This window comes from Sturnira hondurensis, unplaced genomic scaffold, assembly GCF_014824575.4.
Source record: "Sturnira hondurensis isolate 20B ecotype Veracruz unplaced genomic scaffold, ASM1482457v3 Scaffold0008640, whole genome shotgun sequence".
NCBI classification, from domain to species: Eukaryota; Metazoa; Chordata; class Mammalia; order Chiroptera; family Phyllostomidae; genus Sturnira; species Sturnira hondurensis.
Window position 1 is genome coordinate 20331691 of NW_028081271.1, and position 24597 is coordinate 20356287.

General features: G+C 35.5%; 1 protein-coding gene across 1 annotated transcript in view; it reads left to right on the forward strand.

The window, feature by feature from the left end:
- The window catches only part of LOC118993036 (A disintegrin and metallopeptidase domain 3-like), a 181098-nt gene that overhangs the window by 17066 nt on the left and 139435 nt on the right, over window positions 1-24597 (forward strand). The window contains exons 4-8 of the mRNA XM_037055094.1: window positions 7686-7741; window positions 10283-10361; window positions 17249-17325; window positions 17804-17981; window positions 23239-23304. Of these exons, the coding sequence (XP_036910989.1) occupies window positions 7686-7741; window positions 10283-10361; window positions 17249-17325; window positions 17804-17981; window positions 23239-23304 (456 nt within the window). The remainder of the gene's footprint in view (window positions 1-7685; window positions 7742-10282; window positions 10362-17248; window positions 17326-17803; window positions 17982-23238; window positions 23305-24597) is intronic.

Here is a 24597-nt window from a genome sequence, read left to right on the forward strand (position 1 = left end):
AGTACCTATCAATAACACCTTAAACATAGGTGAATAAAATGCTCCAATCAAAAGACAAAGAGGAGCTGAATGGATAAGAAATCATGACCCGCACATAGGCCGCCTATAAGAGACTCATTTCAGAACACAACACAGACTGAAAGTGAAGGGCTGGAAACAAATATTCCAAGCAAATGGACAGGCAAAAAAAAAAGTCAGAGTAGCAATACTCATATTAGACAAAATAGACTTCAAAACAAGGGTCATAAAAAGAGACCCGGAAGGTCACTTCATAATGCTCAAGGGAAGAATACATCAAGAAGACATAAGCATTGTAAATATATATGCACCCAACATAGTATCACCCAAATATATAAGAAAAATCTTGGAGGACTTCGAGAAAGATATTGACAGCAACACAATTATAGTAGGGGATTTCAACACTCCACTGTCAAAGTGAATATGTCTTCCAAACAAAATATCAACAAAGATAGTATGGCACTGAATAATGTCCTAGATCAAATGAACTTAACTGATATATACAGAGCCTTTATCCCAAAGAAGCAAAATACACACTGTTTTCAAATTTACATTTTCAAAGATAGACTGCATGATAGGTCACAAAACAATTCTCGACAATTCGAAAAAATTGAATCATATCAAGCATTTTTTTCTGACCACAAGGGACTAAAAGTAGAAACCAACCTTGAGGAAAAAATTCAGAAACATTCGAACTCATGGAGATTGAATACTGTGCTATTAAACAATGAATGGTTCAAGAATGAGATCAAGGAGGAAATAAAAAAGTTTCTGAAAACAAATGACAATGAACTCACAGAAACCCAAAACTTCTGGGACAGAGAAGGCAGTCCTGAGAGGGAAGTTCATAGTGACACAGGCCTACCTAAAAAAAAAAAGAAACATTTCAAATAAACAATCTAACCCCAAACGTACAAAAGCTGGAAGAACAACAACAAAGACAGCCCAGAGCAAGTAGAAGAAAGGAAATAAGCAAAATCAGAGCAGAATTAAACAACATTGAGACTAAAAGCACAATTCTAAGGATCAGTAAACCCAGGAGTTGGTTCTTTGAAAAGATGAACAAAATTGACAAGCCTTTAAGCATACTCATCAAAAAACAAACAAACAAACAAACAAACAAAAAAAAAACCAGAGCAAGTGGGAGAAAGGAAATAACCAAGATCAGAGCAGAATTAAATGACATAGAGACTAAAAGCACAATTCTAAGGATCAATGAATCCAGGAGTTGGTTTTTTGAAAAGATAAACAAAATAGACAAGCCTTTAAGTAGGCTCATCAAGAAAAGAAGAGAGAGGACCAAATAAACACAATCAGAAATGAAAGAGGAGAGATTACGACTGATACCACAGAAATAGAAGGGATTGTAAGAAATTACTATGAAGAACTGTATGCCAAGAAATTTGAAAACCTAGGTGAAATGGACAAATTTCTAGAAAAAATATAATCTTCCAAAACTCAATGAAAAAGAAGCAGAAAACCTGAACAGGCCAATAACAGCAGATGAAATTGAAGCAGTAATCAAAAAACTCCCATCACACAAAAGCCCTGGATCAGATGGTTTCACAGGAGAATTCTACAAAGCTTTTAAGGAAGAGCTAACCCCTATTCTTCACAGACTGTTTCAAAACATCCAAAAGGAGGCAAAACTCTCCAACTCTTTTTATGAAGCCAACATCATCCTAATTCCAAAGCCAGATAGAGACACAACAAAGAAAGAAAATTACAGGCCAATATTGCTGATGAACATAGATGCTAAAATCCTCAATAAAATATTGGCAAATAGCATTCAACAATACATCAAAAAGATCATACACCATGACCAAGTGGAATTCATCCCCGGGATGCAAGGATGGTTCAATATCCGCAAATCAGTAAATGTAATACATCACGTAAACAAAAGCAAAGACAAAAAACCACATGATCATATCAATAGATGTGGAAAAAGCTTTTGATAAGGTACAACACCCATTTATAATAAAGGCACTCAGAAAAATGGGAATAGAGGGAGCATTCCTCATATAATAAAGGCCATATATGAAAGACCTACAGCCAACATCATACTCAATGGGCAAAAACTAAAAGTTTTTCCACTAAGATCAGGAACAAGACAAGGTTGTCCACTTTCACCACTTCTATTCAATATAGTATTGGAAGTTCTAGCCATAGCAATCAGACAAGAAAAGGAAATAAAAGGCATCCAAATCAGAAAAGAGGAAACAAAACTGGCATTGTTCGCAGATGACATGATAATGTACATGGAAAATCCTATAGACTCTACCAAAAAACTGCTCGAACTAATAAATAAATTTGGAAAAACAGTGGGATACAAAGTCAATATCCAGAAATCAAAGGCATTTTTGTATACCAACAATAAAACAGCAGAAGCAGAAATCAAGAAAAAAATCCCATTCAATATAGCAAAAACAAAAATAAAATATCTGGGAATAAACCTAACCAAGGAGGTAAAAGACCTGTATGCAGAAAACTACACAACACTGAAGAAAGAAATCAAGGAAGACACAGACAAATGGAAACATATATCACGTTCATAGATTGGAAGAATTAACATCATCAAAATGTCCATACTACTCAAAGCAATTTACAGATTCAATGCAATACCTATTAAAGCACCAATGGCATATTTCACAGACATACAACAAACACTTCAAAAATTTGTATGGATCCATAAAAGACCCCGAATAGCTGCTGCAATTTTGAGAAAGAAGAACAAAGTAGGAGGGATCACAAAACCTGATATCAAACTGTATTACAAGGCCATTGTAATCAAAACAGCCTGGTACTGGCATAAAAACAGGCACATAGACCAATGGAATAGAACAGAGAGCCCAGAAATAAACCCAACTGTGTACAGTCAATTAATATTCAACAAAGGGTGTAGTAACATAAAATGGAGTAAAGATAGCCTCTTCAACAAATGGTGTTGGGAGAACTGGACAGCTACGTGCAAAAAAGAAACTTGTGCAGGAACTGACACCATACACCAAAATTAATTTAAGGTGGATAAAAGACTTAAATATAAGCTGGGAAAGCATTAAAGCCCTAGAGGAGAGCATTGGCAGGAAAATCTCAGATATTCCATGCAGCAATATTTTTACTGATACATCCCCTAGAGCAAGGGACATAAAGGAAAGAAAAAACAAATGGGATTTCATCAAAGTTAAAAGCTTCTGCATGGCTAAGGAAAACAGTATCAAGATAAAAAGAGAAGTGACTGTCTGGGAAAACATATTTGCCAATGATACCTCAGACAAATGTTTAATCTCCAAAATATACAAAGAACTCACTCGACTCCACTCAAAGAAGACAAGCAACCCAATTAAAAAATGGGCAAAGGACTTGAACAGACATTTCTCCAAGGAGGACATACAGAGGATCCAGAGATACATGAAAAGATGCTGGATATTGCTTGCTATCAGAGAGACACAAATTAAAACCACAAAGAGATACCACTTAACACCAGTCAGGATGGCTATCATAAACAAAGAAACAAACAACAAGTGCTGGAGAGGTTGTGGGGAAAAGGGGACTCTAGTTCACTGTTGGTGGGATTGCAGACTGGTACAACTACCATGGAAAACAGTATGGAATTTTCTAAGAAAACTAAAAATGAACGTGCCTTTTGACCCAGCAATTCCACTGTTAGGAGTATATCCTAAGAACCCTGAAGCACCAATCCAAAAGAACCTATGCACTCCATTGTTCATAGCAGCACAATTTACAATAGCCAAGAGTTGGAAGCAACCTAGTTGCCCATCGGTAAATGACTGGATCAGAAATCTATGGTACATTTATACAATGGAATTCTATGCTGCAGAAAGGAAGAAGGAGCTCCTACCTTTTGCAACATCATGGATGGAACTGGAAAGCATTATGCTGAGCGAAATAAGCCAGGCAGTGGAAGACAAATACCATATGATATCACTGTTAACAGCAATCTAAACAACAAAACAAACAAGGAAGCAAAATGTGATCAAAGACACTGAAATACAGAATGGGCTGACAGGGTCCAAAGGAGGTAGGGGAGAGAATCACAGGGGAACAGGGGAAGGACTTACATGAACAAGTATAAAGGACACATGGACAATAACTAAGGTGGGGGGCGGAAATGGGAGGGAGGTGGGGAGCACTGGAGGGGCAGGGCTGGGAATATAAGACAGAAAACTGTACTTGAACAAGAATTAAATAAAAATAAATAAATAAAAGTTGTGACACCATTAAAGTCCTAGAGGAGAACATAGGCTGCAAAATCTCAGATATTCCATGCAGCAGTATTTTCACTGATTTGTCTCCTAGAGCAAGGAACATAAAGGAAAGAATAAACAAATGGGACCTTATCAAACTGAAAAGATTCTGCATGGCCAAAGAAACCAGCATTAAAATAAAAAAGAACCAACTTTAGGGGAAAACATATTTGCCAGTGATACCTCAGACAAGAGTTTGATGTCCAAAATATATAAAGAATTCACACAACTGCAATCCAGGAAAACAAAAAACCCAATTAAAAATGGGCAAAAGAGTTGAACTGACACTTATCCAAGGAGATAGCACTTCACACTTGTCTGAATGGCCATCAAAAATAGAACAACAAACAAGTGTTGGAGAGATTGTGGAGGAAAGGGAACTGCCGTGGTCCAGCCACAGCAGGGTCCAGGGGTCCCTTGAGGTGAGGATAGGCGTCAGCGCTGGGTAACAGGCAACTACACAGCTCAAAGGCAGGTGAAGCACTGTTCCGTTTATTGCAAGTACAAGCAGGTTTTTATATTTTCACTTCTAATAGTGGTTTATTATTTACAGGTGCAAGCATGATCAGTTAAGCAGAAAAAATTAATACAAAGTTAATCAGGAAAAGTACAAAAGTTCCCATAATTTTTAATTATGTTGAACAAAATTGTTTTGACCAGGAGAACCATTAATCAGACAACTTAAAATAGCTCTATGTACAAAGTTCAAATGTCTTATTATTTATCAAAGTTCTTAGAGTTAGTTATGGGGCAAAACGATACGCTAGACTGAGCAGAGGTTAGGAACTCATTATAAGTCTTTGTGATATCTATTTTAGCTATCTATCTTTCTGTCTAAAATATCTCTCTGTGTACTAAGAACTCTATCTTCTTAGTAATTATTTTTTACATGCTTAATAGCTAACTGGTTTCTCTATTTTTCTGCCTGTCTAATTATAATAGATATATAGCCCTATTCAAGGTAAAGGAGGGGCTGTTATTCTAACAACTTTAGACATTCAGGGGCTGTTTTATCAGAGGGGATTTGCCTTGGGACTTAAGGGGGCTGCTTTGGATATTCCAGGCCCCCTGCTACCTAATATTATTTTATCCTAAAATTGCTTAATCAGGTCAGGGAAGAGGAGGTGTTACTTTGGGGAAAGGCTAAGGTGATATTGTTCTCAGCCTGACTTAGTTGCTGTTCAGCTCTAAGAATGGTCAGCATTTCTAGGAGATTTCAAATTATCAGAAAAGTAAAGGTTAGAACAACAAGAGACAGCAAGATTGAGATCAACACCACATATTCATTCATGCCACGTTCGCCAGGCTGGAACACGCTTCTTTGAAATCATTCTCCCCATGCTCGGACTTTGTCAGACAGCATGGTTGGCGGAGCTGGACGTGGCAGGGAACCCTGGTGCACTGTTGATGGGAATGCAGATTGATTCAGCCACTGTGGAAAACACTATGGAGTTTCCTCAGAAAACTAAAAATTGAACTGTCTTTTGACCCAGCAATTTCACTGCTGGGATTATACTCTAAAAGTTCTGAAACACCAGTTCAAAAGAACCTATGCACCCCAATGTTCATAGCAGCACAATTTACAATAGCCAAGTGCTAGAAGTAACTCAAATGCCCATCAGCAAATGAGTGGATCAAAAAACTATGGTACATTTACACAATGGAATTCTATGCAGCAGGGAGAAAGAAGGAGCTCCCTACCCTTCACGAGAGCATGGATGCAACTGGAAAGCATTATGCTAAGCAAAATATGCCAGGCGGTGAGGGACAAATACCATATGATCTCACTTTTAACTGGAACATAATCAACAAAAGAAATGTAAAATATATTATATTTTATAATATAATATAACCAGAGACATAAGAATTAAGAAAAATCCATCAATAGCAAGGGCAGAGGGGGAAGGGGACAGTGGGTGGGAGGGCAGGATTTTCAGGAACTACTCTAAAGGACACATGGACAAAACCAAGGGGGACGGTGGGAGCAAGGAAAGGAAGTGGGTTAGGCTGGGGTTGGCGGGGAGTGGTGGGGAGAAAATGCAGACAACTGTACTTGAACAACAATAAAGTAATTTAAAAAATAAAATCCTTTTATTCAGGCAATTATTTTTTAATTTTTAATTTTTTTTACAACACAACACTAACCAAGGAAATAAGGACTGTAGCTAAGGAGTTGTTTTGTTAGGTAATTCCCATAGTCTTGTGAAACTACTTTTAGTTCCTTTTATAGTCCATTTGTCTAGTTTGGTTCAAAAAGCATACTTTGAATGTGAACAAAAGTTTCTCATTGTATTCTACGTGGAGTTTCTACAATAAGTTTGAAGCCGGCCATGTTTTAATACCATCTTTTGCAGCTCTCTCTGCCAAATTATTGTCTTTAGAACATTTATTCCTCTGTGCTATGTGAGCTCTGTAATGAATTACTGATATCTGAACAAGTGACTCTAAGGTGTCTAAGAGCAGATATAAATTTTTCATGAGATATTTTAATTCTGTTTCAGTAGAATACCCTAATTTTTTTTGAAAGTGGGGAAGGGAGAGTGAAAAGGAGGGAGAGAAACATTGATGTGAGAGAGAAACATCATTGGTTGCCTCTTGACTTGTCCTAACCTGGGACAGAACTGGCAGCCCAGGCATGTGCCCTGGCTGGGATTTGAACCAAAGATCTTTCCCTTTGTGGATTGATGCCCAATCAACTGAGACACACCAGTCAGGGTGAAACCCTCTATTTCAGGGGTCCCCAACCTTTTTGGCACCAGGGTCTGGTTTTGTGGAAGCCAATTTTTCCATGGATGGGGCAGAGGCTGGGCGGGGCAGGGGAGGAAAGAAAGGAGGCAGGAGGCAGAGCTCAGGTGGTACTACCCAAGATTCGCTCCCTAGCTGATCCTCTCCTGCTGGGCTGCCTGGTTCCTAACAGGCCACAGACAAGTACCTTCCCCTGGCCCCAGATTGGGGATCCCTGTTCTATTTCAAAAACTTTTCTCTGTGGCATGACAGACAGTAAAAAGGCATCATATTTATACAATTGCAATGTGTGTATATATATATATATATTTATTTATCTTCATATTACTGAAAAGTAGGAAAGTAGAAAAAAGATAATAAATTCAAGTTTATTCAGCATTTATAAATGTAATCAATTTTAAATTAAAATTAATGATGATACTTAATACATGCCAATAATTAATGCTCTTAATTTGAAATAGATGTAGACCCCTTGATTTTTTGTGATAAATCCTACAGTTAAAGAAAAATTGCAATAGACTTCTATATGTACATATAATTTTGAGACATGAGAGATATAATTTGTTTGTGAAAAGGTATATTGAAAAAATATGGCTTTTGACTTTTAAACATTTTAAATTTATAGTAATTGCTTTGTCTCTGAACACTTTGTTGTAGGTCACTTATGCTATCAAAATTGACGGAGAAACATACACTCTTCATCTTGAAAAACAGTAAGTGGCCGTTTTTTCCACATAGCTTTCAGTTTCTTAAATGTGTCCAGTCACTACCCTACACTGAGATTAAACAAAATCATGACTATTACATTTATTTAACAAGTTATATCCTCTTTGTGATTCATATCAGACTGGAATTTCTGTCTTCATCTTGAGATTTGAAATCTAATGTTAAACCAAATTTTAATTTAATGATGTAAATGTTTAGGTATGTTAGACAGATAAAAATTACTCTGTGTAACTCCTTAATGTAACCACAATTGCAACAATTAAAGGAATGATTTTCTTTGTCCTGCTTAATTTTGTCTGTCTTCATCTTATTTCACATGCTGATGTGATTTTAAGCATATTACTGGATATTCTACAATAATTTTTTTCTCATTGTGCTATGGTAGTATTTTTAATGTCTTTAAATATTCTGTTTTCTACCTTATTCTAGAAAATCAATATTAACAACTTTATGTGTCTATTTCCCCAGTTTTTCTATTAAAATTTGGTATTTCCCTTAAATGAAACCTACCAAAATCTGTGTTTTTACAAAAATGGAAATTGAGTATTGCAAATGACAGATCATAATAAATAATGGTGCTTTTTCCTTGCTGTGTGTGTATATTATAACTCATTCTTTAATAGATAGCATTGCATAGTATGTAATAGTGATAGGTAATGAGGTTATTTCCAGGGATTGTCACTATTAAGTCCTGCAATACACATTGTTGTATGTATATTCTTATATAATACAGATTTTGTTTCGTAGCCTTAATATTAAGAAATAGGTTTCTGGATCAAGAAGTATGAATACTAATGACAATATTAAAAATGATAACAAAACAATTAAAGTAACTAACATTTATTGAACACCTACCATTTGCTGGGCATATTTCTAAGCAATTTGCATGTAGTGATGATGTAATTGTCACAGAAACTTCTAAGGTAGGCATTCTTTATTACTCACATTTTATAGTATATAAAGTTTTTGAGAGACATTGCCAGTGTCTTTCTGAAAAGATGGTAGAAATTTAGATTTCCAAAGTCTGTGTGATGTACTAAAATATTCTATCTCATCTCAACATCAGTTTGTACTTCCCTAAAAATTAGTCTAGACATTTAGTGGCTATTTGCATTTACCTGAATAAGGCTTGCCTTTATATAGTTTTCTCATTACTATTTTAATATTCTTTATTTTGTAGAGCAAGTTTAGGTCTACAGCAAAATTGACTGGGTGTACAGAGGTTTCCCATATGCTTCCTACCTCACATATGTAGAACCTCCCCTATTATCAACATCCCCCAACAAAATGATAGAGTGTTATAATTGTTTATCCCAAATCGATGTATCATTATCACCCAAAGTCCATAGTTTATATTAGTGTAGTAATTCTATACTGGCCTTTTCGTTTGAGTGATGTAAAATAAAATGGATAATTGTGAGAATAATTTAAACAATTAGTGACATACATGTAAGCATCGTGTCTACACTATTTTAAAAGAAGTGCACATGGCCAATATACTGAAATCTGTTATTCCTGTACCCAGACCAATTCACTTCTCTCAATCCCCAGTGCTCATCACAATTGTGATATTGACACATATTGTTCTGTCATATTTTTCTTCATTCATCTATGTGCCCAGAGATGAATAATAATGTTTTGAGTATTGGTTTATAGATGTAAAAACTCGATACTGTATATTCCATCATACATTTAATTTATCATAATATGGTGGACCACAAAAGTGACCATAGTTCTTTACCTTTCCTTGTATCTTCATTCTTTGTCATACTGGGGGGACCCAAAAAACCTTGAATTTATTTAAAAAAATGTGTGTTTATTCATACATGTTTAAGCTTCAGTCACCTTCAAAGTACTCTCTCTCCATTTGATGCAATACACTTAATGGAGAATTTTTTTCACTGCTCAAATCAGTTTTTGAACTTGTCAGTTTTGGTGACTTTTAGTGCTTCTGCCATTTTTTTGTTTCACCTCCTCCACAATGGCATGTTCCCTTGAGGACTTTTTTTTTTTTTAATCAGGGGAAACAGAAAAAAGTCCCCTGGGGTGAGACTGGGTGAATAAGGAGGGTAGGTAAGAGGTGTCATGCCATTAAGACAATGAAAAGATGGGCTGTTTTTACCACAGCTTCACTTCGTGAACAGTAACAATAAAAGCATATATCTGTTTTCTTTTTATCAGTCAGTGGGTATTTGTTAGCAAATATTAAGTAAAATATTTAGGCTATTAAATTTATTGATGGTTAAATCTAAAAGAAAACTTTGTTGTGGGGATTTGAGAGCTCTGTTTTATACTACGGCTAAAGCCATGTCATTACAGCATCCATACTGGTATCTGTTATCATTTTTTCTTATATATACATTATGCTATCAGAAAGCTAGTTAAACAATGGAGAGATGAACCCATTTAATTCTTGAATATTTGAACTTGTATAATTGAAGGTAAATTTTGTTTAATTTCATGATTCTGTAAATTACTTTTATTAACAAAATCATTACAATGAAGTGTCATTATTTTCATTGAATTAGGTCATTTTTAGACCCTCATTTCCTGGTATATTCATACAGCAGATCAGGAACATTGCATCCAGATTCTTCATTTATAAAGGTAAGTTTTTCTTTACTCTGTGTAGATTATATTTTTTATGTCATCAATGTGTTATTGGTGGGAAAAAAACAATGTTTTGTACTGCACAGAATTATTGAAAAAACAGATCACAGATATAAATATAATGTGGCAATTATAATTAAATCATCTTCAATAAAATACCTACTTTTCTTTTAGTCCTCACCTGGGGATATTTATTGATTTTTGAGAGAGAGAGAGTATTGATCAGTTGCCTTCTATATGGCCCCTGACTGAGGATTGAACCTATAACCTTTTGGTGTATGGGATGATGCTCCAGCTGAGCCATCTGGCCAGAGCTAGAAAAACTACTCTTTAAATTTAAAATTCAGGAATCACTTATCCAAGAAGGTCATTTAAACTACCTAGATGTATTAGTAGGAATTTGACAGGAAACAAAAATGAAATGTATAAAGGAGCTAAAAAGTCCTAAACACATTGAGTGGTATAAATTGATGTTTCATAGTATCTGAGTGGTGGAGGTAATGGTGCCAATTACAGAATGACCACTGGGAATGTGAAGACTCAAAAGCATATTGGGTACAGAAACTGAATATGTTTGAATGTGAAATGTAGAAATTTGAATTGTATTCTAAAACACAAGGAACCTTCCCTGTACCAGAAGGAAGAGAGATATCCATACACATCTTTGGAGAAGGATGGGAGGGGGAGAATTTAAGGCCAAGAAAGTATATGAATAAACCTTGTTAGCCTTGGCTGGTGTAGGTCAGTGGATTGAGCACGGGCCTGTGAACCACACAATAGCAGTTTGATTCCCAGTCAGGGCACATGCCTGGGTTTCAGGCCAGTTCCCAGTGGGGGACTCACGAGAGGCAACCATACATTGATATTTCTCTCCTTCTCTCCTTCCTTTCCTCTCTAAAGATAAATAAATAAAGTCTAAAAAAATTAAAAAAAAATAAACCTTGTTACTTCTCCACATTTTAGTACCCATGATCCAAACCTCTTTGTTTTGTCAGTTCTTCACATATTTATTGTTTCTTTTTCTAAGAGATTAAAGCTTGCTACTCTGGTTACTTCTTGGGGTCTTCATCCTCTTGTTAAGACCTTCACGTACACAAAAAAATTCAATAATGTTTATATGCTTTTCTCCTGTTAAAAATAAAATAAAACACAGGTGGGAGTCAATAACTTTTTCAAAGTATGTGAGAAAGTCAGCTTTGGTCTGTATGATTCTTATTTCGCCAGAACATATGATTTGGAAGAAACAAATGTTTGACAGGTGATTGGTGAATTTTATTTCTTTACTGTAACTGAGAAATTACAAATATGGTAACTGATACGGCATCTGTCATACTGTCTACAAGTAGAGAGCATAACAAAATATTGTACACGAGGTACCTGTTTTTAGACATTTGACGACAGACATGAGGAATTTTCTGTCAGAGAAAGGATGCACAGAAGGTGAGTCTCACATTCAACTTGACTCTCTGACTGGGGATGATGAAGAACCCGTGAGGTGGAGAGCATTTTCTGTGGCTGCTCTCCAGCCACTGGATGTCCGTGTGCTTCTCATTTGATCTCTGAGAGTGTCTCTTGGTTAACACAGATCCTTACCGGGCCATTTTATACCGCTTAGAGTTAGAGATGTTGGAAAATTTCTCATGAGGATAATTTTCTCTGACCACATGCTAGGACAGTTGAATTTCCCTACCCTGTTGTGTAGGATTCTAGAGACCTACTTTGTGAAGGGCTTGTGGCTACAATGGCTGTTGACACCAGTGCAAGTCGGGGTAGCTGTAGCTGTTGTTTGGTATGGAGCAGAGTGTGTTCAGTTTCTGTGGTTAAGCCTAGTTTTGAGAAAATGCAAATGGTTACTGATGCAGATGTATCCCTGGGAACTTAAAATGCATAAGCAAATTCATAGGACAGACTGTGATTATAATGAAGTTTCAATAGCACAGGATTAACAAAGGAATAGGACTGATTCTAGACATCACTAGGTTTTTAAGGGAATAGAAGGAAAGATTGACTGAAAGAGAATATCAGGGGAGAATCTGGGAGGGCATGGGGTGAAAGTCCATGGGGATGAGAGTTTAAACTAAGGATGATCAATATGGTGAACTATTAAGGAGGAAAAATCAATTATTTTTGAGTAACAGGAAAAAAGTGAGATGTTCACAGTTGAAGTAAAATTAATGTTGTTAATTACCTCAAGTTAGCAGTTATGGACCATACATTCCAGAAATGCAGCTGAGAAAGGAATGATAAAAGAGCTTCTGTCAATATTATATGTATGTATGTATGTATTTAGACTAGTATTGCCACAAAGATTTGTGTACACATTTTTGTTACAAAACCTGTTTTCAATTTTTTGGATATGTGCTTAGAAATATGATTTCTGAATCATATGGTACTTTTCTGTTCAACATTATGAGGAAACTCGAAACTGTTTTCCAAGCTGGTTGCAGTATTTAACATTCCCATCAGCAGTGTACAGGAGTTCCAATTGCTTCTCATCCTCACTAATACTTCTTATTTTTTTATTTTTAACTGTTCATTCTTGTGCATGTTAAATGGTAACTCACTTTGGTTTTTCCTAGCATTTCCCTAATGACTGATGCTTAGCATCCTTTCAAATGTTTTTGGCCATTTCTATATATACTGTGGAGAAATGTCTACTTAAGTCTTTTGCATATTTTAATGAAGTTATAAGTATTTTGATGTTGAGTTGTACACTAGAGCCCTATCAGTTATATGATTTGCAATTATTACCTCCATTTCATGAGTTGTCTCTTTCCAGATAATGTCCTGTGATATGCAAAAGTTTTAATAATTTTAATGAACTCCAGCTTGCCTATTTTTCCCTTTGTTGTTTGTGCTTTAATTTAGGTGACAGGTCTAAGAAACCACTGCCCCTCGCCGTATCCAAATTCATGAAGATTTATCCCTATAATTTCCTGTAAGAGTTTTATAATTAAGCTCTTATGTTTGGATGTTTGATCCACTTGGTCTTAATTTTTATATATGCTGTAAAGTAATGATCTAATATTATCTTGCTGTGGGTATTCAGTTTTCCTAGCTCAATTTGTTGAAGAGACTATTCTTTCCCCATTGAATAACCTTGGAAGTTTTGCTAAAATGTTTATTAACTATAGATGTAAAAGTTTATTTCTAAACTCTTAATTCTATTGCATTTGTTTACATGTTTGTTATATCCCAGTAAAAACCTGTTTGATTATTGTAGCTTTATAGTAAGTTTTTATTATCAAAAAGTTTTAGTTTTAATTGGGTATATGTTTTTATTACTGAGTATATGTTACTCAGTAACATGTTTTTTATTACTTAGTATATGTTTTTATTACTGAGTTATAGCAGCTCTTTTATATCTTGGATGCAAGTTCTTTTTAAAATATATGTAATGTACATAGATACAGAACAGAACGATGATTGCCAGAGGAGGAGGGGTTTGGGGGACTGGATGAAAAAGGTGGAAGGATTAAAGAGTAGAAATCGACAGTTATAGTCTAATCAGAGGAATGTAGAATACAGCATAGAAAATATAGTCCATAATATTATAATAACTATATATGGTGCCAGGAGGGTACTAAAAATATCAAAAAAACACATTGCAAATTATAACTAATATTCTGTACACCTGATACTAATGTAAAATAATATTAGTGTAAAATGTAATTAAAAATAAAGTATTCAAATCAAAACCAAATGAGAGGACATCCCATTAAGATGGCATTGTAAGTAAATATGGCTCATCTCCTCACACAACACACATCAAAATGATAGTTCTATAGTAAGCTATAGAACAACCATCATTCATATCATCAGACTGAGCTGAATGGAAGTCCTATAGCTATTGAGTTACAGAATAAATCACATAGAGACTGGTAGAAGAGAGGGAGAAGAAATGGGCTGGTCCCACACCCAAGTGTGGCAGATAAAAATCAGGAGGGATATCTCAAGAGCATATGGTCCCAGCCCCACACCAGACTCCCCAACCCAGTGTTCCAGTGCCAGGAAGTTAAGTCTCCATAACCTAGGGCTGTAAAAACCAGCAGGGATTGAAGTTGTGGAGACATAAATATTTGGAAACTCAGGCGGTTCCTTTAAAAGGTCTGCACAGAGACTTACTTGGACTCACTCTTTCTGAGCTCCAGTGCTGGGACAGCAGGCTGAAAGGCATCAGAAACATATAGGGAGAAACTGAATTGTCTGGCATCAGGGTAAGTGCTAGGGGGAAGTTTTCTCCCCGAGAGAAGTGCTGGCAGAGGCCATTGTTCCTTTTCTGAGCCATAACTTCACATAGCCAGCAGGCAGGTGCCATTTCTGAGATTCCGTCTACCTGCCTCACACTGTTTGCCCCACTCTCATGATTCCCTTAGGCCCTGATCCATCCAATTTTCAGGCCCACCCAAGCTGTTTTCAAGCTTTTTCATATGAATGGCTTGTCTGACTCATGCTTCAGATTTTTCTAAATTCTGTCAAACAAGAAACATCTGGCTTCAGCAGGCTCCATACTTCTTGCTATGTTGCCCCGGGTGCAGCATTAGCAGTAGCTGGCCTTGGTTCACAGCTTTGCCTCTTGCAGGTACCTCGAAGCCCAGCACAAGTAGCAGCCATCTGTAGATTGCATTGTAGCTAATGTTGTGTGACCCGTGAATAACACTGTGGTGGCTGACCTTGGAAATGGCAAGAGCAATCAAGGCTCAACTACAAAGGGATGTTGTTTATAGCTCCACACAGTGGGCATACCTTGAGTACCCAGCTAAGGTAATAGGGGAGGCTGTATCACTAGACGCTACAGGGCACCTACTATATTAAGCCACTCTATCAATCCTGAGAGATATAGTAGTTTTACCTAAGCCGTAAAAACAAACACAGGGAGGCTTCCAAAATGAGGCAACAAATAAACATGGCCCAATAAAAGAACAGAACAAAACTCCACAAAGAGAACCAAACAAAATGGAGAAAAGCAATTTATCACATGCAGAGTTCAAATCAATGGTTATAAGGATGCTCAAGGAACTTAGTGAAGACCTCAACAACATAAAAAAGAACAGGTGAGAAACAAAGGATACAGTAATTGAAGTAAAGAATAATTTACAGGGGATCAACTGTACACTGGATGAAGGCAAGAACCAGTCAGCCATTTGGAACATAAGGAAACAAAAAACAACCAATCAGAACAGCAAGAAGAAAAAAGAATTCAAAACGTGAGGATAGTGTAAAGAGCCTTTGGGACAACTTCAAGCATACCAACATTCACACCATGGAAATGCTGGAAGGGGAAGAGAAATAGCAAGAAATTGGAAACCTATTTGATAGAAGAATGAAAGAAAACTTCCTTAACTTGGTGAAGGAAATAGACATACAAGTCCAGGAAGCACAGAGAGTCCCAAATATGAGGAACCCAAAGAGGCCCACTCCAAGACACATCATAATTAAAATACCAAGTGTTCAAACAAAAAGAGAACCATTTTTTAAGGCAGATCCATTTTATTTTATCTTTTAAAAAGATTTTATTTACTTATTTTTAGAGAGAGAGGAAGGGAGGGAGAAGGAGAGGGAGAGAAACATCAATGTGTGATGGCCTCTTGCATGCCCCCTTCTGAGGACTTGGCTTGAAACCCAGGCGTGTGCCCTGAATGGGAATCAACATCTACCTTTTGGTTCACAGGCTGGAACTCAATCCACTGAACTGCACCAGCCAGGGCCAAAGAGAGAATCTTAAAAGCAGCAAGAGAAAAACAGTTAGTTACCATGAGGGAGCTACCGTAAGACTGTCAGTTGATTTCTCAAAAGAAACTTTGTAGGCCAGAAGTTATTGGCAAGATATATTCAAAGTTCTGAAAAGCAAGGACAACTCTCTCAACCAAGATCTTTCTACCCAGCAAAGCAATCATTTAGAATATGCACACAGATAAAGAGCTTCCCAGACAAGGAAAGGCTAAAGGAGTTCATCATCACCAAACCAGTATTACAGGAACTGTGAAAAGATCTTCTTGAAGAAGAAGATCAAAACTATGAACAATAAAATGGCAATAAATACATCTACACCAACAACTGAACCTTAAAAAAAAACCCTAACAAAATAAACAAGCAGAACAGAAACAGACTCAGATAAAAGAATATTTTGATGGTTGCCAGATGGGAGGGCATTGGGGGGATAGGTAAGAAAGGTGAAAGGATTAAGAAGTACAAATTTGTAATTAAAGAATGATCATGGGGCTGTAAAGTACAGCATAGGGAATAGAGTAGGCAAAGAACATAAATCAGACATGGACGATGGTGTAGGGATTGCTTGACAGAGTGGGAGGGGCTGGGTGGAGGGGGACAAAGGAGGTAAATTGGGGACAACTACAATAGTATAGACAATAAAATATAATTAAAAAAGAAAAACAAAATTTAAATTAAAAAAGAAATAAATGCAATAAAATATATGTACTCTGTATTACTTCATATATTACATGGCTTATCTTTTTGCTTTCTCAATAATATCTTTGAAAATATTAATAGACCTTATTTTTTCAGGAGTTTATCTTTAAGAAAGATAAAGTGGGAAGTACAGAAAAGTTCTCCTACACACCCTCCCAACCCCTTAGTTACTCTGTTATTAATATCTTGTATTAGTATGGTGTTTGGGTTATAATTTAATGGGCCCATATTGATATATTACTATTAATGAAATCTTATTTAATTTAATCTTATTTAAATCTTTTTAAATTTAAATCTTATTTAATAGAAAGACATCGTAGGTAGATAAAAAGGGAATGGAATATCTGGTGAATAATTTGGTTAGTGCTAAATCTGCACATTTCATGTCTAGGAAATGAGGATAAAACTTTATTTACAACTCATTCATCAACATGACTTTATTTATTCTTGTTTAGGACCATTGCTATTATCAAGGATATGCTGCAGAGATTCCAAAATCAGTTGTGACACTGAGCACCTGTTCTGGACTCAGGTAATGGCATATTCCAGAGATGAGCATGATAAACTCTTTTGTGTAACACTTCAATTTTTAGAAATCCCTTGAATTGTAGAGTGAATGCAAAGAAATTATAGGCTTTGATTGTGTTTCTTCATATATATATATATATGTATTTTTTCTTCCTTCTCATCCTCTTATTAGTTTTTATATATTTTTGTCTTTATCTAGCTTACAGTCATAAAATGTATTTACCAAAAGCCTACTAGTATAAAGAATGTTCACATTTATTAACCACTTAGAACCACAGTGACTCACAAATGCTATATAGAACAAGGTGTAAGTTTGGATTGAAGTTGATTTGAGTAAGATGGGACCACTCTTAAATTAAATTAGACAATAAAGACCACTATAAATTTTCTATTAAATATTTTTACTTAGTTTTGATTTATAGTGCTTGGTGGAAATCTGTATTAATTACTACCATTTGTTTTTTATCTGTTTAAATATTCAGAGGATTATTGCAGTTGGAGAATGTCAGTTATGGAATTGAACCATTGGAATCTGCAGCTATGTATGAGCATATACTTTATCAAATAAAGAATAATGAAATTGACTTTTTTTCTTTACAAGAAAATCATCCTACAATCCAAACTGCAAATCAGTCCTATAAGATTCTTGTGAAGTCAGAAGTAAGCAACCATTTTCTGAAATCTTCATTTTTGCTGATTTTGATCATCTTACTCACACTGAAATGTGTTGTTTGGAAAACAAATTTAAACTGATACTGATTATATTAAAACCTCTTGTAAGATATTTATTTTAAATATGATATGAATGTGTAAATAAAAATGCTCACTTCTCTAAAATTTAGAGAATGTGATAGATATAAACGCACATACTTCAAAGTGAACATTGTTACATTTCCCTAATTGCCTTTTTATGCATATGTACATAGTTGCATTGTTACTGAATTTGCATCCTATTAATAGAATGCTTCTCAAATTTGCTGATTATTAGTCAGTATTATTTTGCCAATACATATTTTTTTGTAGAAGGGTGTTATTATGAGTAATATATGCCACTAAATTTTTATTTTTACCATTGACACTGTTATAGATGTTCCCATTTTCCTCCCCTTTGCCCATCTCCACCCACCCTTGCACCCCTTCTCTCTGGCCAGCACTACACTGTTGTCTGTGCCTATGAGTTATGCATATATATTCTTTGGTGAATCCTGTCACCTTCTTTCATCTGGTTCCTCTCTTCCTCCCCTATCAGTCTGTTCCACGTGTCCATGCCTCTGTTTCAATTTTGCTTGTCAGTTTATTTTGTTCATTGTAATCCACATATAAGTGAGATCATATGGTATTTGTCTTTCTATGACTAGCTTATTTCACTTAGCATAATGATCCATCCATGGTGTTGCAAAAGGTAAGAATTCCTTGTTTTTTACAGCCATGTAGTATTCCGTGGTATAAATGTACCACTGCTTTTTTATCCAGCTGTGTGCTGCATCTGCTGCTGGGCTGTTTCCAAATCTTGGCTACTGTAAACAACTCTGCCATAAATATTAAGGGGGCATATATTCTTTTGAGTTGGTGTTTCAGGATTCTTAGGATGTATTCCCAGGGGTGGGAATCATTGGGTCAAAAGGCATTTTTAATTTTTTGAGGATTTTTTTCCCACAGTGATTGCACCAGTCTGCATTCCCACCAACAGTGCACTAGGGTCTCCTTTTCTCCACATGCCAGTCAGCACTTGTTTGTTGATTTATTGATGGTAGCCATTCTGCTGGGTGTAAGGTGATGTCTCATTGTGGTTTTAATTTGCGTCTTTCAGATGATTAGAGACGTTAAACTTTTTTTTGAAATGTGTCTCTCAGCCATTTGTATGTCCTATTTGGAAAAGTGTCTATTCAGTTATTTTGCCTATTTTTTAATTGTACTGTCTTCTTGGTATTGAGTTGTATAAATTCTTTATATATTTTGAAATTAGCCCTTATCAGATGTATCTTTGGCAAGTATGTTATCCCATACACTGGGTTCCCTTTTCATTTTAATGAGGTTTTACTTTTTTTGTGCAAAAGCTTTTTATTTTGATGTAATACCATTTACTTACATTTTCCTTTGTTTCCCTTGCCCTAGGAGACATATTGACAAAAACATTATTTTGAGAGTTGTCTGAGATTTTACTGCCTATGTTTTCTTCAAGAGATTTTGTGGTTTTGCAACTCACATTTAAGTCTTTTATCCATTTTGGGTTTTTTCTTTTGTGTGAAGTTAAGTTGGTTGTACTTCCATCTTTTTGCATGTGCCTGTTCAATATTCCCAACACCATTAAAGAGACGCTCTACTTCATTATATGCTCTTGTGTTCTTTGTCAAACATTAATTGATCATAAAGGTGTGGGTTGATTGCTCTGTGCTGTTTCATTGATCTATATGCCTGTTCTTATGCCATTACCAGGCTGTTTTGATTACAATGATCTTGTAGTATGGTTTGATATCAGGTATTGTGATCCCTCCACCTTTGTTCTTCTTTCTCAAATTTGCTGAGGCTATTCTGGGTCTTTTTTGGTTCCACATATATTTCTAGGTATTTGTTCTATATCTGTGAGGTATGAATGTTGTGTTTTAATAAGAATTGCATTGGATATATAGATTGCCTTGGGTATTATGGGAATTTTAATAATGTTTTAAAAATATTTATTTATTTTTAATTTTTTAAATTTTAATTGTTGTTCAAGTACAGTTTTCTGTCTTTTACTCCCATCCCAACCCTCCCCACCTCCTTCCCATTTCCACCCCCCACCCCCAGTTTTTGTCAATGTTTCCTTTATACTTGTTCCTGTAAACCATTCCCCTTTTCCCCTGAAATTCCCTCCCCTCTACCCTCTGGACATAGTCAGCTGTCTCAGTGTCTTTGGTTACATTTTGCTTGTTGGTTTGTTTGTTTTGTTGTTTAGGTTCCTGTGAAAGGTGAGATCATATAGTATTTGTCTTTCACCACCTGGCTTATTTCACTTAGCATAATGCTTTCCAGTTGCATCCATACTGTAGCAACGGGTAGGAGGTCTTTCTTTCTTTCTGCTGCATAGAATTCCATTGTGTAAATGTACCACAGTTTTTTTTAATCCACTCATTTACTGATGGGCACCTAGGTTGCTTCCAACACTTGGCTATTGTAAATTGTGCTGCTATGAACACTTGAGTGCATAGGTTCTTTTGGATTGGTGTTTCAAGGTTCTTAAGATATAATCCTAGCAGTGGAATTGCCGGGTCAGAAGGCAGATCCATTTTTAGTTTTCTGAGAAAATTCCATACTGTTTTTCATAGTGATTGTACCAGTCTGCAATCCCACCAAAACTGCACTAAGGTTCCCTTTTCTCCACAACCTCTCCAACACTTGCTTGTTGCTTTGTTTAGGATGGCCATTCTGACTGGTGTGAAATGGTATCTCATTGTGGTTTTAATTTGCATCTCTCTGATAGCTAGCAATATTGAGCATCTTCTCATGTGTCTCTGGATCTTCTGCATGTTCTCCTTGGAGAATTCTTTGAATGTGTATGAACACAGTAAATGCTTCTAATTATTTGTATTTTCCTCAATTTCTTTCTTCAATGTCTTATAATTTTCCAAGTACAGGTGTTTAACTCCTTGGTTAAATTTATTCCTACGTACCTTTTTTGTTGTTGTTGTTGCATAGTAATTGAGATTGTTTTCTTAGTTTCTATTGCTGATAGTTTGTTATTATTGTATGGAAATGCCATTTATTTCTGAATATTAATTTTGTACGTGCTACTTTGCTGAATTCATTTACTAGATCTAGTAGCTTTTTGGTGTAGTCTTTATGGTTTTCTGTGTACAATATCATATCATCTGCAAACTATGACAGTTTTACTTCTTCCTTTCCAATTTGAATGCATTTTATTTTTTTTTCTTGTCTGATTGCTGTGGCTAGGACTGCCAGTACTATGTTGACTAAGAGTAGTGATAGCAGACATCCCTGTCTTTTTTCTGATCTTAAGGGAAATGTTTTTGTCCACTGAGTGTGATTGTTGGCTGGGGTTTGTCATATATGGCCTTTAGTACACTGAGGTATGTTGCCTGTATTCCCTCTTTGTTGAGAGTTTTTATCATATATGGGTGCTGGATTTTATCAAAACCTTTTTTCATCTGCTGATGTGATCATGTGGGTTTTGTCCTTCATTTTGCTTATGTGGTGTGTCATGTTTATTTATTTGCAGATATTGTACAAACCTTGCCTCCCCGAAATAAATTCTAGTTGGTCATGGCTATGACAAATGCCTTTAACTTTTAAAGCAATGTATGTCCAGCTTTCAGTGGTGTAATATAAGGCTTGTGGAGAGTCCAAGGTGGATAAAATTTTGGTTGATTCCTAAACTGGCTTTGGCTCAAAGTCTCCAAGTGTCCCTCCCTAGACTACACAAATCTAGTGAAGAGTAAAGGAAAAGTAGTATGTCTCCACATTGGTATAGGTGAACTTGGACAGCTGCTCTTCATTGGTATCTCTTTTCTTGGAGAACAAATCTGATTTTTGGATACTTGACCTCCATCTTACACTATACAACTCAAAGTATAATATGTCACTAGTCTCCTCTTAGACTTGAAAGAACTACATGTATTCTAAAATAAAAACAATTATCAGAAAGAAATAAACATGACCCATATAAATGTATATTAATATAGACAATAGAGGAAAATGCAAAATTCAAAGTGAATGAAAAACAATGTTAATGTTATTTTATATTCACGTACTGCCGCATGTGTACCACATATTGTTTTAATAGCTTTTACATGTAGCCCTTCTTTGCACTTTCAACGATTCTAGTATTAGCATCATTGCCAAATGCAGGCAAGAATGTGGGACAATTGGCAGTTATTAATTCTTGGTAAAGATGCAGAATGATCAAATGATTTTAGCAAACAATCTGGCACTTTCAAACCTCTTTTACACGCCCACAATTACTATATGACTCAGATATTCCATTTCTAAGTACCAAGAAAAATGAAAGAAAAAAACTGCAGAAAGGCTTGTACAATAATACTTATAACAGCCTTTTAAATAGTAACTAACATATCTAAATAAGCACACAATCAACAGGTTACTGCATATACCAGCTGCAATGTGTGTCTTCAGTGGCACACTACATAGAACGAAGTTAAAGCATTAACTAAGAATGAGAGCAACAATATGGGGACTGCTGAATGGAAGAAGTCCAACAGAAATGAATATATGCCCTATGATTCCATGTCTGTGAAATTCTAGTATAGATCATTGTAACCCATGTTGAGTAAAAGCAGATCATTGGTTGCCTTGAGCCCCGTGGGCTACTGCCTTGGAAAGGGGTGATGGAGCATTCTTTGTCTTACTTGTGGGAATGGTTACATGGCTACATACATTAATACTAATGCATATAACTGTATACTTAAAGTGGGTGCATTTTATTGAATGTAAGCCACAATAAAGTCAATCTAAATAATTTAAGGTATAAAATTAACGAGAAAATAAGAGGCAGCATTTGCGGGAAAGTTGATGGGAGTTTGTTAGCCTGGAGGTTGGAGGAGGAATGATCCTAGAGGAAGGTTTTGAGAGGAAGGATGTTCGGGTTCTCAGCACTGCAGTCACGGTCTACTAAGAATATAAGATAAAAGCTTCTGATTTGAATTTCTAAAATATTTATTTGGAATCTCACCTGTTCATTTATTCAGCCAACAGCCATCCTTTTGTTTTCCTATAATCTGTATAACTTTATATGTCTATATCTATTTCTCTGTCTATGCCTCTCTGTGTGTACACATATTATGTACATAATTACAAACAATATAAGAATTTTAAATGTTTTATTTTTATTTTTTAATTTAATTATTGTTCAAGTACAGTTTTCTGTCTTATGTTTTATTAATTCATTTCTTCTATTTCACAGAAAAAATCAGATGTTGTGCTATTGAAAAAAACTCTGAAAATACAAATCATTATGGATAAAACCTTGGTATGCATTATTGATGTACTTTATCATATATTTATTTTGTGTTTAAATACAAAGGAATAAGAAAAGGAAACATACCTTTTTGTAATATAGATATATCTAGCTTTAAGCTCTTTTATACTAATGTAACTCGTATTAATGTAGCTATCTCAATATATGACATCTGCTTTTTGTCTAGTAATGTCTTGCTAAATATTTTCATAGTATAACCTCTTAATATTTCTGTCCTCCAAATGTAGGGGTTTTAAAATTTTAATTTGCATATAGTGACTTCATTTAAGTGGTCTTTGTCATTTGGGCTATTAATAATTAATAATTATTGACATATGAAAGCTCATTTCCATAACCATATTTTTGTATTTCTTTTGTCTTACTTTTAATATGTTTAGGCTCACAATGGATCACCTTCACTCATATCATATATATGCTGCATTGTGTGAATGGACAGTGTGGTTTATTGGTAAAGGTCACATACAGAAAAACAGCAGTCTAAACAGTTTCTAAAGCACTAGGAGAACGGCATCTCTTACGTCTAAATCAGAGAACTTTGTCCATTGCATTTTTCGTCAGTAATTTTTTGAAGACTGGCTGGAGATTATTAAAAATTCCAAGCTGCCACTTTTTATGCTTTTCAAAAACAGAAATGTTGTGAACACATAATTAGAATTATTTCAAAGAAAATTATGATTTTTGTTTTCTTAAATAAGGACATATTCTTTTTTCTTTATCCTCACCTAAAGACATTTTTTCTCTTGCCTTTAGAGAGAAAGGGAGTTGAGCAGGAAACAGGGGGAGATAGAGATACATAGATACACACACATACACACACACACACACACACACACACATATATATATATATATATATATATATATATATATATATAGAGAGAGAGAGAGAGAGAGAGAGAGAGAGAAAGATCGATTGGTTACCTTCTCCTGCATGCCTCAACCAGGTATTGAACCTACAACCTGGGTATGTGCCCTGACCTGGAATTGAACCTGTGACCATTGAGTCTATGGGGCAATGCTCCAACCAGTTGAGCCACACCAGCCAGGGCAAGACATATTCTTAAAATTGTTCACTGTTATGGTACTCAGACCTCTCTGTTAGACCAAAAGACTTATTAGTTTAGTTAGAGACTTGCATTCAGGTTTTTACCCTTAGTATTTATACATTCTTGGAAACTTAACTTTTAATCCTTAATTTGTATATATGTAAACAGAAAGATAATCATAACCCAATCATTTCAATATTATTGATTATTATATAAAGACCCTGGGTTTATGCCTAAAA